Below are 18,061 nucleotides of genomic sequence, written 5' to 3'. Positions count from 1 at the left end.
CAGCAGACCTTCGGCAGGCTCTGCTTCCACCGCGTGAAGCAGGCAGCCTGTGCCCATCCTTTTACCTCTCGTTGTCATTTGCCCCCGGGCAGCTACTGAGTCTGCCTTAGTGCTCCAAAGCTGGTTTTAAGGCTGAAATTTGCCCGTGAAACTGCACTTTCCTTCAGTGGGGCGTGCAACTATTTCAATGGGTGCTTTCCCAGGTCCATGTCCACTGGCAGGAAAAAAGCTCAGAAAGTCTTTGGACAAGACCTCCCTGCTGGGAGTAATCTTCACTCTTGGCCACTGAGACTCTTTCTTAGGAAAGTGGGTGTCTCACACCAGTTAACTCAACCAGAGTTACCGGCCTGCCGTTTATACTTGGCAGATACTGCAGCATGAGTAGCCCTTATGAGCCCAAAGGGGTTTTCCCTTTCTCAGACACAATCCCTTCAGAAGTGCCTTTTAGCTGCAGCGAAGGCTGTAAGTACCAGCAGAGCTTAAAACAGCAACAGATAGAGATGAATAATTTCTGTTAAATCCTTTACTCTGCTGCTCTTTGATGCCTGTAGATAACTAACCAAGTAGTTACATCAGGTCATCAGGCTAGCCTAGGTATAGGGCATTTAGAAATGAGAGTTCAGATACCTTATATTCAAAACAACACATATTCTAGCCATATTTACATCTCGTGTGACACTTCTTACCATGCAGTATGGAGGATTTGTGTCATGGACCGTATCTTCAGTTACATTTGTAGACTGCTTTACAAATGAGGCCTGCATGTGGTCTTTGGATACTATTTCACCAGACATAGTGCTAGCAGACTATTTATTCCTTATCAATAGTGGCTCATTCAAAATCCCCGTACTAATCCATAAGATCTGTGACACAGTATAGGCTGTAAAGCTTGTCCCATCTTTCAAGTTAAGAATCTCTTTCTCTCATTATGTATGATAATAATTCACAATGGGGTATTCATACAGTGTTTTTATAAGCTTGCATAAAACATTTTATATTTGCAATAAAAAGAAGTCAACATTGGGTTGACAGTCTAAATACACTTGTTACAAATGTAGCCTTCCTTTTTTTCTTTCTTGAAGGCACACACATAGTCTCCATTTAGTACTACTGGAAATATCTTCAAGAAGAAGAGAGCAAACTTTTAAGTCCATTTAGTAAATTCTCTAAAGAAATGGTAAAATATACCAAATGAGTTTTTAAACTGTGCTGAAATGCACCACTTCCTTTGGTTTTAAATTATAATCAGGCATAAACTGAAAACATGCATACTTGCTGACTGCAACATTTTCTAAATTTCGAATGCAAAACTCAAATTCTATTTTTCATTAGTGCAACACTGTTAACTTTACAGATATTGCATGGGAGCAAATGAAGGCAGAATATGCCCTGCAGATCCTCTTTCCAATAATATGAAACTTCTTTAATCCCTTTGCTGAATATGAACTGTTCAGTAGAGATATATTATTATTGAATATGGTTTAAATAACTATCCAGCACTTTCTGTGTAATTAATATTGCATATATTATGCCTGAAAGTATGTAATCCATACTTTCAACTCAGTTTGCCAAGTATAAATTCAGAGCTGGATACAACACAACAGGCTGTAAAGTCCATCCAGTACCTTAACACAATAATATATTCACAAGTATTGCTCTTCAATTTATCAAGCAGGCAGAAAAGGTGCTTTGCCAACACTGGTGACTACAGCATGCCAAGCTATCAGAAGCAATACGTTGTATAATCACCAATAACATGTGCCTAGTTTCAATCTAACAATTTTCCATTTTTGTGATCTACCATATATTCATCATCCAGATGTTTCCTCATTGCCTGTCATTGATATGACGCAAAGCAACATTTGCACTCATGTTTATATAATGGTGGAAGTAAATCAGGTTCAGGAGTTCTTCAAAGTTGAAGCTTTCCGTCCCACTAAATTCCTTATAACTGGCTTCCTGTGGGGCAACAGATATTAATCAGATCGAGAGTAATAGAAAATTAATTAAATATAAATTCTCTGAAGCAATAAACGTACAAAAAGGAATCTGTACTACCTTTCCTAATGCATCTTAATATCTATCACACATTTCTGGATATGTAATTTATTCATGTGTGTTTTAATTACATGAGACAAAAATATGTTATGTTACCCTCAGATATTAAAAGCAATTAAAAATAAATCAGGAGCCTTATTTTAGCTGACAACTTTTAAAGTGATCTTGAATATGTGCTACTTGAATATGTGCTGCAGAAATTATATGACTTACACATTATATTGAATGAGACAAAAGGAGCTACCTGACACAAGAAGTCTTATGATGGTTAATAAACAAAAAATACCAAAAGTTTGGACATGCCTGAAGGAGACAAACTGAATGTCAAATATGCAGTTTCAATGTAGTGAATACCACAAGCTAATCTAATAAATTGTTATTAAAGAAGTTTACATATTGGCAGACATCTCCAACAAAATTGTTAATGCACTAGTTCAAAAATTGAATTATTCAATAAAGCCAAATAACTGGAAAGGTTTAACCAATGAAGTGCACAGATATAAGGTTTATGTAAGAAAGCTCATTAAGAATGTTAATGATCTTAAGTAATTAATTGGAATGAGCACGGTTGTTTGGGTTGTTTGTCTGAGGCCAATTAGCATTTCAGAGGAAACCATCTAAACAGTTTTGGAAAGAAGATGTCAGACATCCTCATAGATACAAATAATCATACTCATCCTTGATGCAACTTCCCTGCAGTAAGCACAATCACACCACTGATTAATTTGGCACTTGAATTCTCTAAACAGGCTCTACATTGGTAGAGTCTTCCTAGAGAAAGAATAATACCTGACAACACGTTTGTTTGTTTGGTTTTTTCCCTGGCAAATTTGCAGACAGTGAAAGTACAAGGGAATGACATCTCCCACAAGCTGCAGATTTCAAAAGTGAGGAAAAAGGATGAAGGCTTGTATGAGTGCAGGGTGACCGATGCCAACTATGGAGACCTTCAGGAATACAAGGCCCAGGCATTTCTCAAAGTCAATGCTAACAGCCACTCTCGGCGAATGCAAGCCTTTGAGGCATCTCCAATGTGGTTGCAAGACATGAAACCTCGCAAAAACATCTCAGCAGCTGTTCCAAGTAGCATCCATAACTCTGCCAATCAGCGCGTGCGTGCCACCTCCAGTCCTGAAGCAGCAGCCAAAATACCCAAACAAAGTCCACAATCAGGTATGGTAAAGCATTTTGAGCTTTCATTTGATTGCTTACCAGCTTGTAAAAGGAGGCTAACTCAACAAGGTAACCAGGAATTGTGACTAGGAAGATTGTGGTGCTCATTTATTCTTCCTTCTTTCTGGCTTTATTCCTCCTTACTTCCTAAAAGCTGAAGAATAAGTTTCTGGGCGGAAGAAGCAAAAAGCCTTAAATTCCTATCCGTGGATTTTATCTCTACTGGTTTTATCCACCTGAGGTTAGCTCTCTAATCGAAGCTTAGCTTTCCCTGTAGTGTGTGTGGAGAGGGAGAGGCATGTCAGTGAATGACTCACCTCATTTTAAGATGGCTGTGTGTGGTAAATTAAATAAAACACCCATCCAGAAGTGTTTCTTTCTAAGTTAGTTTACACCAGCCACCTAACTTTTATATTGCTAACATTTGGTGAAATTAATCTACTTTAGGTATCAATCCTATTTTCATAATGAACTCAAACTAAATATAAGCAGAACTTAGATACACCAGATTGTTTCTCCACTGTGTAGGCTTTAGAAAGACCATGGGCTTCTCAGAGAATGTGGGTTTGTCATCTTCAGCTGTTTGACCATTGGCTTTGAATCAAGCGTTAAAATGGCTATGCTGTCACATAGAAATTAACATACTACACATTTTGTTTGGGAGATTTTGTACAGCACTGTATAAATAACCTATAAGCAATATAAGTCTGCATTTTCTAACCAATACAGTAAAATTCACGGTTATGTAAAGGTACGTGAATATACAGGAGGTGCAGCTGTTGAACACTGTATTACAGCAATAGAGAGGCAGACAGGATAAAAAATTGACACGTTGTAAATGATCAAAAGTCCACTGGAAAACAAACTGCAAGTTTAAGCATTTCTGGGTTACTTCTGTTTACACTAGGGGCCCAATGTAAGGCAGGACATTACAACCTAGCTTAAAATATATAAGGGAAGCAACCTTATGTATAGTTTTTCTGCTAGCAAATGCTATATCATCAAAACCAGAACTGGGAATGCTACAAATTTCGTAGCATAGCTATTGTGAAATTACTTTCATCTTACAGGCATACATATTAGAATAACATTTTGATAAGGAAAATACTTTTAATTACAGATGGGAACAATATGATTATTCATATGAAAATTCTTATTGCTATTAGAAAAGATGATGCGGATATTACCACTATTTTACCTCTGTATACATTTTTAAAATTTATTTAAAAGTTACATTCAGTTGTCTTTCTCTGAAACGAAGCCACTTTCATTTTTTAGGTCTTCCAAAAAAATGTTTAAACTGTTAGAAGAAAAGAAATATTTCAATCAATTTGAAGTCATCATTCTACCATAGCTTTCCTTTCAGAGAAATGTATACACCATTTATTTTCCATTGGACTCATACATTACAAAGTAGCAGACCTGTCTACAAAGTGAAAAATCTGGTTTCTGTTCAGTTCTATGTGACATTAATTAAAATAGTCACATGTTTATGAAATACATAGCTACAGACTACACTGCATTGCGGCCAAAGTGTGTACACTACAGCTAATCCACTAAATCACTTTGGATATATAATTGAATCCATAATATTGTTTATGTCTTTAGTCCAAGCAATGTCTTGCCTGATTACTGGACATTTGTTATTTGAAAACTGGTGGGTTATTCCATGGAAAGGTCCCTGTAAAGAAAAAACAAAAAAAAACCTAGAAAAACTTAATTTCTAATTTTTTCCTTGAGCAAAGATTACTGCATTTCAAGTACAGGCAATGCCAATCATAAATAACTGAAAAATTAAACAGATTAAAATATAAATTAGTTTATTAATTCATTTGTTTTATGATGAAACACAGATTAATATTGTATTCATCAGAGGTGAAACTCATCTACTGAAGAAACAAAGAGTGTACCAAGAATCCATATTAGGCTTAATTTCAATTTAACGGTCAATTGCTACACAGTAATTACTGGTGATATTTTTGATGAACATCAGTTTAACTCTTGAAAACCAAGATTTACCTTCCTTTACTTGAGAAAATCTGGGCCTGGTTTTCCAGCTATGGTGTGATTTTGCTTTTTCACCCCATTTTACACTCACTCTACACGAACAGAAATACCCACAGGAGCACAAGGCAGTGGGGTTTTTTAGCTCTATGTAACTCTGAGGAGCAATTTAAGATGGGGAAGAAGAGACATCAGTTATGAGACCTCAGAAAAGCAGAAAGGAGGGGTCATAGACAGTAATAGTCTTTCTTTTCATGGTATCAGATCAACACAATCTCCTTATACTGTCAAATGTCAAGTGAGAAAGTCTTCCTTTCCTCAACACCATGCTAACTATATATGCATGCACAAGACGGCTGTGTGAAGACATAGCGGGTGATTGTGATGTGTTTGTTCATTTTGAGTAATACATTGACTTCAGCAATACTGTTTGAAGTAAGAAGTACTATTAAACATAAGTAATTGTATCAAATATTCTCCAATATTAGAGAGCCGGTGCATAGTTATTGGCAAGCAACAAATTCTACTGCCATGCTCACAGACTATTGCAAAATATGTTTACAGCAGAGGGAAACATGACACTGGGAAATTACTGGGAAATCTGTATTCATCTGTTTCTGAAGAACTTGGCTAGTAATATAAGAAAGATTGACTGTGATTAGATGAATATTTTGTCCCCAAAAATTATTTTTGAAGAATAGATAGCACTCTACTTAACTCCTTCTCTCCTGAAGCATACTGCAGAATTTCACTTATTTCTTAACAGAAGATATTGAATAGGTAACTCTAGAAAAGCAGTTTACAGTCACTGCCATTTTAAAATATTAGCATTTCCCAAATGAGTAGATATTTATGCCATTCTCCTCTTTTACTCAAAAGTACGAATATCTGTGACAATTATGAGGGAGCTATATAGCCAGGGCTGACAAATTACAGTGATATGAGGTCCATTCAGCATTCTGCACTGTTCTGAAAAATGCTATGTGAGTGTAAACAAGATATTTGTTGTCATTAGTGTAATGGAGAGTCAATACAGGAAGAAAGAACATCTCCCCCAGATAGTCTTCAGCTAATACACTGAGAAGCACTAAACATCTACCTTGATGTCAAAAAAGTCAGGAAACCAAAAGTCAAAGCTTGACCCTTTCATTTCATATTCATGGGTTGCAGCAAATGAAGCAAGCCATCACAGCTTAACAGGAATCTGAGTAATTTGACAGGCAAATCTGCATATATCCAGAAGATGTCCTATGTAGGTGGAGTGACAGACATTTTTTTTTCTGCATAATTCATAAGAACGTATCTTAGTCCAAAGGTAAAAGTACAGAATTATCATAGAGCCTTGTAACTCTGAGCAACATTGCACTTAACTGGGGTCCAAGAGCTGCAATGAATTAAGGAAAAAAGAAGCTAAATAATCTACAGGCTGCACCAAATCTCACTGTTTCATGGATATAAATCTAGACAAACTCTGCTACCTGCGTTCAAGTCACTCAACTTTCATAGCAACACAAAGGGCTGCAGAATTTGATGTGCTGTGAATGTGTATATCGCCCAAACTCTTCTGGCTCTGCCAAGGCTCTGTTAAAGCACTTAAAGCCATCAGTTGCTTTTCAGACTCAAGAAGATCAGGCTCAGAGAGAACTCAAGAAGGAATAGTTACAAATGAAGATGTGACGCTAGGTCCATTTTCTGACTGCTTACATACAGCCTCTGAACACTTCTAGCAACTTTTTGTTCTTTCCTGAAGCAACAAATTCAACTATTGACCTAATTACATGTCGAAAGCGTTCCTGTGATGATGGAAGAGTTGCAGTGAGTGACGTGAAAAGGAGCACAAAAGAGAGGGTGGTCCTTACCTAAGACAGAACAACCTGGATTCTTAGCATCTTAAACTACACTGAGAAGCTGATCATGAGGTGTGAATGCAAAAGAAGAGGATGAAAATATATTTCTTCAGTCTCTTGATACTGGTAAACCAATGACTTTCCTTCCAACCTCCATTTTTATCTGCAGAATCCATGAATCTTATTATCAACCTATTGTAAGCAGAAATTTTATGTCCAGTTTGGAATCCTCTGGGATATAAACCAATTTCTGTGTTGCGGTTTGGTTATTTTTTTTTTCTTTTTTTGTTACATCTCCTCTTAAAGTGAAAGGACAAAAAATCTTTTCTAACCTCCACCAAGGTGACAGCCAAGATTAGTGCTTTCATGAGTAAGATAAAGACTTTGGCTTTTGTGGCTGCTGAAACTGTGAGTACCCATAAGGCTGGAAGGCACCAACTGTTACTGTGACTGCTGCACAGCAAAAAATCAACTCTCTGTTTCCTTAGGACTACATTAAAGCAAAAGCCAAATGAGGGGTTTATTCTTCTTGTTCTGAACCTTATTCGGCCATTCTCAGAAATTCTTGCAAAAAGAATGATGGAAGGAATGTGCTATTTTTCACCTGTATACACTGCAATCCCTGTTTTTACTTGAAACTCACACTTTTGTTCTTTCTTCCTGAAATGAAGCCGCTCCACTTTTTTAGCTTCTCTGAAATAATGGAATAAAATCTAACCATGTTAATTGATGTAGCCCTATTAACCAGTTAGTTGTTGACCTTGAAAGTGTAAGCATCTTTTGACAAGTGCTAATCTGCTCCGAATAACTTCTTTGACAAAGCGAGATCTTAACAGCAGCTAAAACCTTTTTCTTTTTTTTTTTTTTTTTCAGGCCAGGATTTTCAGTGCAGAATGAGCTCACTACCGCCTTGTGTTTCTTTCAAAAAACCCACATCCTAATTTCTTATATGTGCATACTTACTGATAGAACCAAGTACATACAAGTATTTAAACTCCTGTTCCTAGTGCTTAGTCCAACTGAACCCAGTGATAAACAAACTGATTTCAGTGGATCGTCAGTTCTAACTCCTGTCACAAGCAAAATGGTATCTACTTTTTCTAACAATCCCTCACTGCCATTGTCAATCACTGATACTAGACCATTGTCACCTTTCTATTAATTTCTATTCCTCTTAAAAAAACACAGGTTCAGGAACTGAGAAAGCACTCGCTGAACAATATGTGTTCATTTTTGTTGTTCTACAAGTTTTAGCAGTTGTTCAATCCCACATGCCAGACTGAGCACTAACTATGCTTAGTTTCAAACATATCCTCTCTGAAATCAGAGATACTGTTTTCATTCTCAGTTATGCCCATGGTTAAGCATGAATACTGCATCATAGAAGAAAATCATGGTCTTCTCAGATTTGTTGAATTAATCATGGATTCTGTCCTTAAACATATGATAACTCCACTGTAAACACATTCCTGTAAAAGTGATAGTGTTTGGAAAGAAATGTTAAATAACCTTAGTTAATGACAAGCAGGGGTAAGTGGAAATTTGAAGAAAGCAGGTAATGGCAGATTAGAAACAGCCTACTACAGGAAAGGGCAGATTTCAATTTTTATTATTCAAAGATAGCCTGGACTACTCCTGAGCAGTTAATTTTTTCAGATACCATACAGTTTATATGCATGAAAACATGGAAAACTGTCTTTGGATGCTGCATTACATATTTGCCTCCTATGAAGCCAATCCAGAAACAGTGAGGACAGACAGAGCGGGAAAGAGATGCACAAAGTTTAAGAAACTCATTTTGCCCTTTCTCCATCTACGTTCTTGTTTATCTGCACACACATGTACTGAGATCTTTCTTATTCTTTTAGTAACCCTACCAGTATATTTTGCTGCCCATCTGTCATTGCTGTGTATGCACTCAATCACATCTCTTCCTTTCTTTTAGCTACTCAAAAGTGAACGTTTCAGACTCACCTCACCTTTAGAACAAAACTGATATATAAAGATCTGGAACTCAGGAGTTCTCTGACTAGGAGAATCACAGTCATTCTATTCTGCATGCCTGATACAACTTTCTTTCTTCTTCTTTCTTCTTTTAACCACTGGAAAGATTGCAGGTGGGCCACACAGTAAATAAAAAGAAAGGAAAGGAAGAAAAGAAAAACAGGATGGAGGGAAAAGCTGTTTATGAGTTGTTTGTCAGCTCACTCAATTTGCTTTTCATCACTACACAATCAGGCAGCTTGCACAGGGTCATCAGAGATTGCAGCATATGTGACAGGGCCGGCTCTTGAAATAACTGATGGGATTTCCTTGCTTCAGAACACAACCCATTTGTTATTTGACACATACACAGCAAAGCAGAGGACTTTTTTGTTTGTTTCAGGCAAGAATAAGGGAATTTCTCCTCTATAGTGTCCTACTTCATTGTGAAAATCCTTTGCATCACTTAAAATTAAAAAGAATGGGTAGAATTATCTGATGGTTGGAATGAGTACAACTCCACTGAAGCCCAAAGAATGGCATTCATTTACAATATCAAAAAATTTGGCTCAAGCATGGGGTTGAAGATGAATTCTTTTCTACTCATAAAGTGAGAGTGAATTATAAGAAGAATCTAAGCTTTACCCAGCTTGTACCACCTAAAGAAGTTTGGGACAGCGAAGCTGTCTGGGAGCAGAATGAAGGGAAGGAAAATACCTGAAAACTGCTATTTTGAACTCATTCTGATTCAGGGGAGGGGGCATTCTTGGCGGTGGGTTTTGTTGCTTCAGGTTTTTTGTGTGTGTTTTCTTTAACTTTGATCAACTTTTTTCTAGTGTTTATCTTTGAAACCTTAGGCCAGACCTGCTAGAAAGCTCAAAGCTCTTAGCATTTTCTTATTCTCTGGACAGGGATTTTCCATTGATTAAATAATTCATGAGCTTCAAAGATATTCCAGACACATAACCTTCTTTACAGCTGCAGTAACAATCAATTAATCCTGCTTTGCTGATGAAAAATCTGGATGTCATTTGAAGAGCAGCTGGTGATCTTTCCGCTGGCCTTATGAAGAGAAGGGTCTGCCCCAAACCCTTCATTTTATCTTATCGTAAGGAAGTTGCCATCATACTTTTTGGCAGTGCAACTTGCTATCCTGTCTGTGTGGGTGTTCCAGTCTGAGCCACCTCAATGAAGTTTGTTCCTCCACCTACTGACAAATGCTACTGTCTTGGAACAAAGTTGCTTAACGTGCTGAGAGAAGTAAATATCTGAAAGTTAACTACCACAGACAGCATTCCCAGGGCTTCATACATATGATCTGTATGTTCATCAACAGCAACAAAAGTACAGATAGAAAATCTGGATGCCACTTCTGCTGCCAGTCCTATTTCTATTGCTCTTATTCCCTCAGCTTCTGCTTTTGCCTGTGACACTAACCGAGGATTTTGTCCACCAAATCACAGCCATAAGGCTATAATGACTATAGAAGTGACTTCTATATGATTACAGAAGGTAGTATATCCATCTCCAGGTCATTCTGTGCAACTGAAAAAAAGAGTTAAAAGGCCAAGATGTTTTGTCAGGGAGCAATAATAAATCAATTATGAAGCCAAGAGCTAGCAATAGGTCTCACTGAGATCTAGACATTCAGGTGGTGCAAAGCTGGTTAGTAGAATAATATGTTTGAGAATACGGCTACATAGCATTGTGCCTGCCTGAAACTCTGCCAAAATAACAGATCGATTACTTATTTTGTACTCTGTTGAATTATTCACATGCATACAATATGTACTGATCAGTGACCATCTTATACCTGAACAGTCTTTGAGTAACAATGAATGACATTTCATGATTATGATTGAGGCCACATCTCAGAACTGCAACAAGAAAGGTAAAAAAATGTCAAATAAAAATGAAAAAATTCAACAATATAGAATATGAAGGAGATGATAGAATTAATACAAGATTTGACACAAATACTTCAGGCTTCATTCTCACAATCCACCGTTTTCAGAGTAGTGCACTGTGGTTGTAGGGGTGATAAAGTATTTTTTTTATTTGTATCACAGTAATAGCAGCAGTGAAGGCTTTGACTTGTGAACTCTGATTTAGCTCTTACAGTTTAAAATGTTGCCACCCAAAGTCTCTGTCTTGCCCCAATCAGAAGTTATTGCCCCAAACCTGGATGGCAGAAGGAAATGGGTGCCTGCTCCTCATCTCTCCCAGTTCACAGTGATGAGCATTAAATTAAGCCTCTATGACAGCTGATAAACTAAAAGATTGGGTTGTTAAATTGAGATAGATGAAGAGATGGTATAGGGTTTGCTTGCACCACTCCTACTATTGGGGCTTTAATTTCCATAAGAGGGGGAGGTAGAGAGATGGAGGCACTATCATCTTAAACTGCTCCAGCTAAAACCATTAAGAGCTCATGAGTCATAGCCCTTAGACAGAGGTATGTTCTGTTAGTCAGAGGCATTGTTCTAATCTCTATAACAACTGCATTATCCACCAGGCAAACAAAGGATCAGAAGAACGGGCCCTGCCTCAAAACACCATCTAGGAATCAGGCAGAAGAAAACAGACTCATCCAGTCGGATGGGTACAGATAAATGGGAGCTTAGCTGAGTTCCATGAAAATAGCTCTTACATAAATGATATAAATAGAAGGAGATCAGGATGACTGTGTGTCAAACATAAGCCTAAGCAGTGTCAGGTGTGAAAAGCAAGAAAAGGGATTGAATATCTTATGCTGAAATATTTACAAAGAATTATAATTTTCCTTCTGTCTATGTTATAATAACCCTCTTTGCATATGTTTTTCTTGGTATGACAGTGCTGCTGAAGATGATGGATTAATATTAAGTATCATCCCACTTAAGATTTTTTTCTGATAGCTGAAAGGGTGAACAGGATGCAAAAAGCACAGGAGGAAAAGACGAGTTTATTTTTCTTCAAATAAAAATCTAGTTGCAACTTTATGGTATCTTTCACAAATGGCTCTGTTAACAGTTCAATTACAATGTGGTATATATCAAATATACACACATTTATATACATTACAAAAATGCTGAGCAATTTGTGCTGGAGCCATGTTTTCTTACAACAGCAGAAGCTGGTTACTAACAAAAGAGTTAGTAATGTTTCAAGAAGAATTTTTTTAACAGCCTAAGTTCCCATCTTCATTCAGGATGGGGCATAGCTATATGCAAGTAAATGGATGATAATGGGTTACCACAGGACAGTCACAAAACCCCTGCATTTTGTTGTAATCAGCCATTTCATACAGGTAAATAGAAATTCATTGGTTTATATATTTTTCTGTCACACATTAAAAAAAAGCCTAAGACATTTTATATCCATGGTTTTCAGGGATAGGATGAGGGAGAAAGGTGCCCAGTGCTGATAAGAGCAGTCATAAAGCATGCTACCAGTGGTTCTCAAACAATACCAATTAACCAGTTTAGAGCCTGCTTTTGCTTGAGCTCGCCCATCTCCCCCTCAGCTTTCAACTGTTGCAATGGGCACTGGATATTGGACTGCTTCTCATACTAGTTTTATTTAAACAGCTAACACTGGTGTTTCACAGACTGTTCGCAAACACCTCTCTTAGCAACCCTTTTCCCAAAAAATACTCTCTCACTGAAATAGAAACAGCTGAAGTCAATGCATTACTTACACATGTGAAGAGATAGTCAATGTAAAGAAAAAAAAAACCCCAACAAACAAACAAACCCACAAACGAAAAAACTTTGCAGGCTCAAACACCCGCTAAAGGGAGGAAGAGAATTAGAATATAGGCTACAAATGGCTGATGCCTGAACATTTGTGACTGAGAGCCCCAGGTAGGCAGAATGTCATTCTCCTAAGAAAAGAAAGTCAGTCAGGGAAGTTTGACTATCAAGACAAAAAAAGCTTCCACAATATAAAACATATATAGTAGTGGGAGTAATCATAGTTGTACAGCCACTAAACAATTCAGAGATATCAAGAACTCACTATATCCTTGGCTGAACACATGAAATTCGAGGTAGCTAAGCACTAAAAAGTTCTTAAGCTGCTAGAAGGAGGCATATGTTTCTGGGTATATCTAAAGCTGAAAGCTGTGTGCCTTCAGTTGAAAAAACATTTTGACTCTGACATGCTCTACCCCACATGTCACCCGCAGAGACAATTCATCTACACTTCATTTCACCAAATGGGTATCTAACTTATTGCTACTTTATTACTCTAAAGTTAGTGATGCACTTCCCCTTTCAGTTATATGTTTAGGGATCTCTCCCCTTCCTCCTGTCTGTTCAAGGTAAAAGGATGAAAGGGTCAATCATTTTTGATGATCTTGTTTTCATCTTTGAGAAGAACATTAGAGATCATTTTAGCTTCTTCATACTGCATGATGGCCCAATTAGGAAGCCTGGTTCTAGTCAAGGTGTCAAAGAATGAGAGATGAACAAGAGCATTGTTTGAAGAATTAGAAAGAAAACCACAGCTCTCAGATGTGTTGCAGAAGAAGAACAAGATTTAAATGTTTCCTTAGGTATGGGTTGATGTAAGGGATGACGTAGAAAGTGGCCTGAATGTAAAATCCCATATTTGTTAACACCAGTGTACCTGTAAATCTACTTCCGTCCATCTTGGTATTGTGAAATTGCAAAGTCCTTCAAAGTCCCACTCTTCTTCACACCCTTCACACTGCTATCAATTGTCTTTTTGTAGATTTACTATGGCTTGTTCTGGACTTCTGCCTGAAGCCAAATATAATTGTAAAATGATACATGACACCTATATTTGAAGTCTCCTCAGTTTTTTCCTCTCCCAAGTATTTCCATCTCAAGTTTAGATTAGAACATGGCTTAGGTGTAGCTGGCAGCAAGTTAAAGGCTGTGACCTGCCTTAGCTCAGAAAGAGCTCCAGGAGTTATTATGGCTCAAACCTCTGGCAGAATTCTATCCTCTACTCAGGGTTGGAAAGTTGTCACTTTCTTTTGCCCCATGACAGGACAAACAGCTCTGATTGCCTGGGCACCTTATCTAGTGAAAGCTAGGGAATAACCATCTATCTAGGATCCCATCCCTCTTCTTCACCTGCTCTTCTGGGCATCATTGGCAGAGAAGGAACACACAGCAGATGAACAGAAGTACATGCTGGATGCAAAGTAGACTTAACAGAAATTCAATACATAGCCCATTCTAAATTTACATAAATTTGGAAGCAGTAGCTTTCTTCCAAAATGCAAAAAAAAAAAAAAAAAAAAATCAGAAATTCAGAACTTTTCTTCTGGTGTGTAAGGTGAATTCATTAGCCCTGTGTGGTATGTTTGTCCGAGACAATGATGAGCAATTCACACTATTCTAGGCTGACTACTGTACAGCTAATGGAGAAAGATGGACTGGAAACCTAAGCCAAAGTATCTACATTAAGAGGCTTGAATGTGGTACTTACTGCTTGTCTTTTGTCATTCAGTTCCTTCAAATCAAACACAGGTGATTGAACCTTAAAATACATGAGAAGTAATTCCCCTGAGGAGGGAAAGGGGGACTTCAGATTTGTGGAAGGGAAATTTTCTTCCTCGGTGTGGGTATATATTCCAGCAGTATAGGAGAGCTATAGGTAACTGTGATTTCTGCAATTCAGAGGAATAAAAATGTTAACAATTGGTAGGCCAGAGAAGAAGAATCTATTTATTTAAAACCTGTGTGAGACATATTCAAATAAAACTTCAAATAAAATCAACCATACTTGATTTCATCTATCTTTATGGATGTAAAATTTCTTCTAATAAATCTTATGGTTCATTAATATCGCCAGTAAAATTAAGGCAGGTATTTCATGACCTTTTACTTACCCGAGGCAGCTGTTTAGTTTACAAATCAGTGTTTTGTCCAGTTGTGAAATATAAATGCAAAAAATTAGGAAATGAGCATTTGCTTTTCCCTGATTGAGTCTCAGAATCCCATAATGCAAAATTATGATTTCATGTGATTTCAACTGGGGCCGACAAGAAGTCTGTTTCAAGTCTAACATTATAAAGCAAAGCCAAGTGTTGCAAACCAGCAAACCAAGCACTTAAAGATGGAAAATTTCAGCACAAATTCCTGAAAAATGAAACTTCCAAGGTTTCAACACCTCTGTGATTTCAGAAACCAGTAGCACAACAAAATTAACTCATATTCATTACAAGCTGAATATATATCCCCCATATATATGCAGGGATAGTTTGGTATGATGTGATACCCACAGGGAATCTAGGATGGACTTCCATATGACTGGCTGTATTTCTCCTGTACTGGTTCGCACAAAACCAATACTATACTCAGGAATTAGTCTTTCCTTGTGAGCAGTGGCTTACTAATTAAAGGAAACTCAAGGATACCTTCACTAAATGTATATGTTTAGTAAAATATTAAAGCAGTGCTATTGAATTCAGAGGTTTGTTCTGTTATTTGTATGATGATAACACTCACTGTAAGCTTAACTGCAAGAATCCAGTTCTCAGAGTCTCTGATGGGTATTGTGGCTCAGAGTGCAGGAGGCTAATACATCCCAGAGATCTCCCAAACCTTAGCAAGCACAAGGAATACCAAATTTGCTAAACTTCAATTCTTGCAGATGCAAATGGCTTGAGACCCAAGGTGGTTAATCATGTAAGGTACTCTTACAAATAGGGGATGCTAAAACTGTAGGGCCTGAGGCATCTGCTTAGTTTGCAAATCAGTGTTCTGACCAGTTGTGAAAAATAAATGCACAAAATTATGAAACCAGCATTTGCTTTTCTCTTCTTGCATCCCAAAATCCCATGTATTTTTATACAAAATTTGTCTGATCAATATCTTAGTATAAGCAAGGGATTATAGTCATTCAGGCATGAAATGAGTAACTATTTTTTTTATAAGTTAGAGTTTACTAACAATTTATAACTTCTGCTGGCTTTATTTTATACTTAGATGCTCTAAAATTAATCTCATTAACAGAACAAAACTGAGGTTTAGCTATTTGGTCTCTACACTATGTGCCATGAAATATGGTTCAGCATTTGTGACAGATTATTTTATTATTTTAAACACTAAGATCACAATTATTTATCACTATTGTTTTTTCTCTGTTTTCCTAGCATTTAAGTAAACCGCATATTTGAATAAATCACAGTTTCAAAGAGTTTAATGGCATGAACTACTCTTTCATGCTGTTGAACAGAAACTTACACATGCCTTTGGCAATACAGCATTTGTTTACAGGAGAAGGCTAAGTATTTCATGCACATTTGCTCTTTTGGATGTATGTCAGTGGTAGGAAACAGAAGACAACACATGGGCATTTGCATCTCATAGGAAGACCTTAGATTGTAGTGGCTGATAGGTCAAAACATGAGAATCCCTGATCCACAGATCAAGTAGAGTTTAACTAATGTAGAAATAATTTATGCATACATACTACCGTTCTTCTTCCAGGTTACTGTCTTCAAGGGTAACATAATTGTAGTCCAGCTTTGCTCAGTGTTCTTGACCTGCAATAAAAATTCTTTTAGGTCTCATTATATTAATTAGAAAATAATGTTAAAAATGGTGGCGAAATGAGTAATCGATTTAGAAAATCCACAGCTAGATTAACAGGTTTTTATATTTTTATATTACCATGCTCACAGTTCCAGTGATACTATTTAAGTCCTGGTCAGAACTGTACACCAAAAACACATCTGCATGAAAACACTGGATTTGGATACTCTGCATTTTCGAGACATTTGGATTTGAATTCCGATCTGTACTTTGCCTCTGACTTAAGTCTAAAAACAGTGAAACTAAATCTCTGAATTAAACACCCTATGACTTTTAGATTCACAGTCAAAATGGAAATTTCTGACTGTTGCTTACCCTTTATCAAGATGGAAACCAAAATATGACAGAATGGGAAAAGGAAAACATCTAAAAAGGCTGCTTTCAGTTTTGTTGTGTTATTATTCTACATTTGAAGCTTTCAGCCCTCCAAAATTTAAAGAAATACTTGGGTTCATGAGAGAACAAACACAGTTCTTTTACACTTCTCCAGAAAAAAAAAAAAAAAAGGAAACCTGAGTATATTTAAACTTTAATTGTATTTCATAAAGAATCACCGAGAAAATTATAGTGCACCTAATAGTCATATATGTCACGGTATATTGCAAGTAAATTTTATTGGAGGTGATACATTACTGAGAATGTATCAATTTGGGTTAGACAGCATTTTGGAAACTATTAAGCCAATAAATACAGACCTGATATGACATTAGGATATACTAATGTGTTCCCAAAACCATGCAGAGGACACTGCTTATGACAGTAATTTCCAACAATCCTAACAGTCTCTTTCTTCATCTAGAAGCTGAAATTGTTTTAGCTGCATTTCCCCTATTTTTTCTCATATGTTCGGTATTGCTTTAGCTTGTACTTACTGCATGTACTCTAACCTAAATCCCTTGCAAGATAAAGAAAAAAAAACTTGTTGTTTACATGCATGTAGAATATCTGATATGAATTGGAGGGAAGTAATGATTTATACAGAGACTGAACATTATAAATAAAAAAGGTTATCGTGTGTGCAATATATGACCCCTAGTTTGGGGATCTACAGATTGTCATATTGGAAAAAGCAAAAGAAAACAAAAATCAAAGAATGCTTTGCCTGCAAATATTATGATGCCGCTTTCCTCACTGTGAAACAGTTTAAGTCAAACCTATTTTCTACCATACCGTTTCTCTTCCACACATTGCAGCTTTCAAATTCTCAAATTATAATGCCATTAATTGTTAAAAAAGCTCTTTTAAAAATATTCATGAGACTCTTCTGAGTATTTACCCTTATTTGCATTGTACATATTTTGTGCAGAGGAAATGTATCTCTAAAGACCTCTCAGAATTTTCTTGAGCAGAGTATTTCTCTAGTTCAATCAAAACTATTTAAATAGAATAAAATGAATGAAAATAATTCAATGAAATGGTCTAACATATACAAAGGTTCAAACT

At 36.8% G+C, this 18,061-nt stretch overlaps 1 protein-coding gene across 1 annotated transcript in view; it reads left to right on the top strand.

The window, feature by feature from the left end:
• Positions 1-18,061, top strand: part of VSTM2A (V-set and transmembrane domain containing 2A) — a 24,075-nt gene that overhangs the window by 4,053 nt on the left and 1,961 nt on the right. Inside the window, exon 3 of the mRNA XM_035894138.1 lies at positions 2,895-3,231. Coding sequence (XP_035750031.1) covers positions 2,895-3,231 — 337 coding nt within the window. The remainder of the gene's footprint in view (positions 1-2,894; positions 3,232-18,061) is intronic.

This window comes from Egretta garzetta, unplaced genomic scaffold (genome assembly GCF_000687185.1).
Source record: "Egretta garzetta isolate BGI_Z169 unplaced genomic scaffold, ASM68718v1 scaffold264, whole genome shotgun sequence".
Classification (NCBI taxonomy): domain Eukaryota; kingdom Metazoa; phylum Chordata; class Aves; order Pelecaniformes; family Ardeidae; genus Egretta; species Egretta garzetta.
Note: the sequence above shows the minus strand (reverse complement) of the source record. Positions and strands in the feature narration are given on the sequence as shown.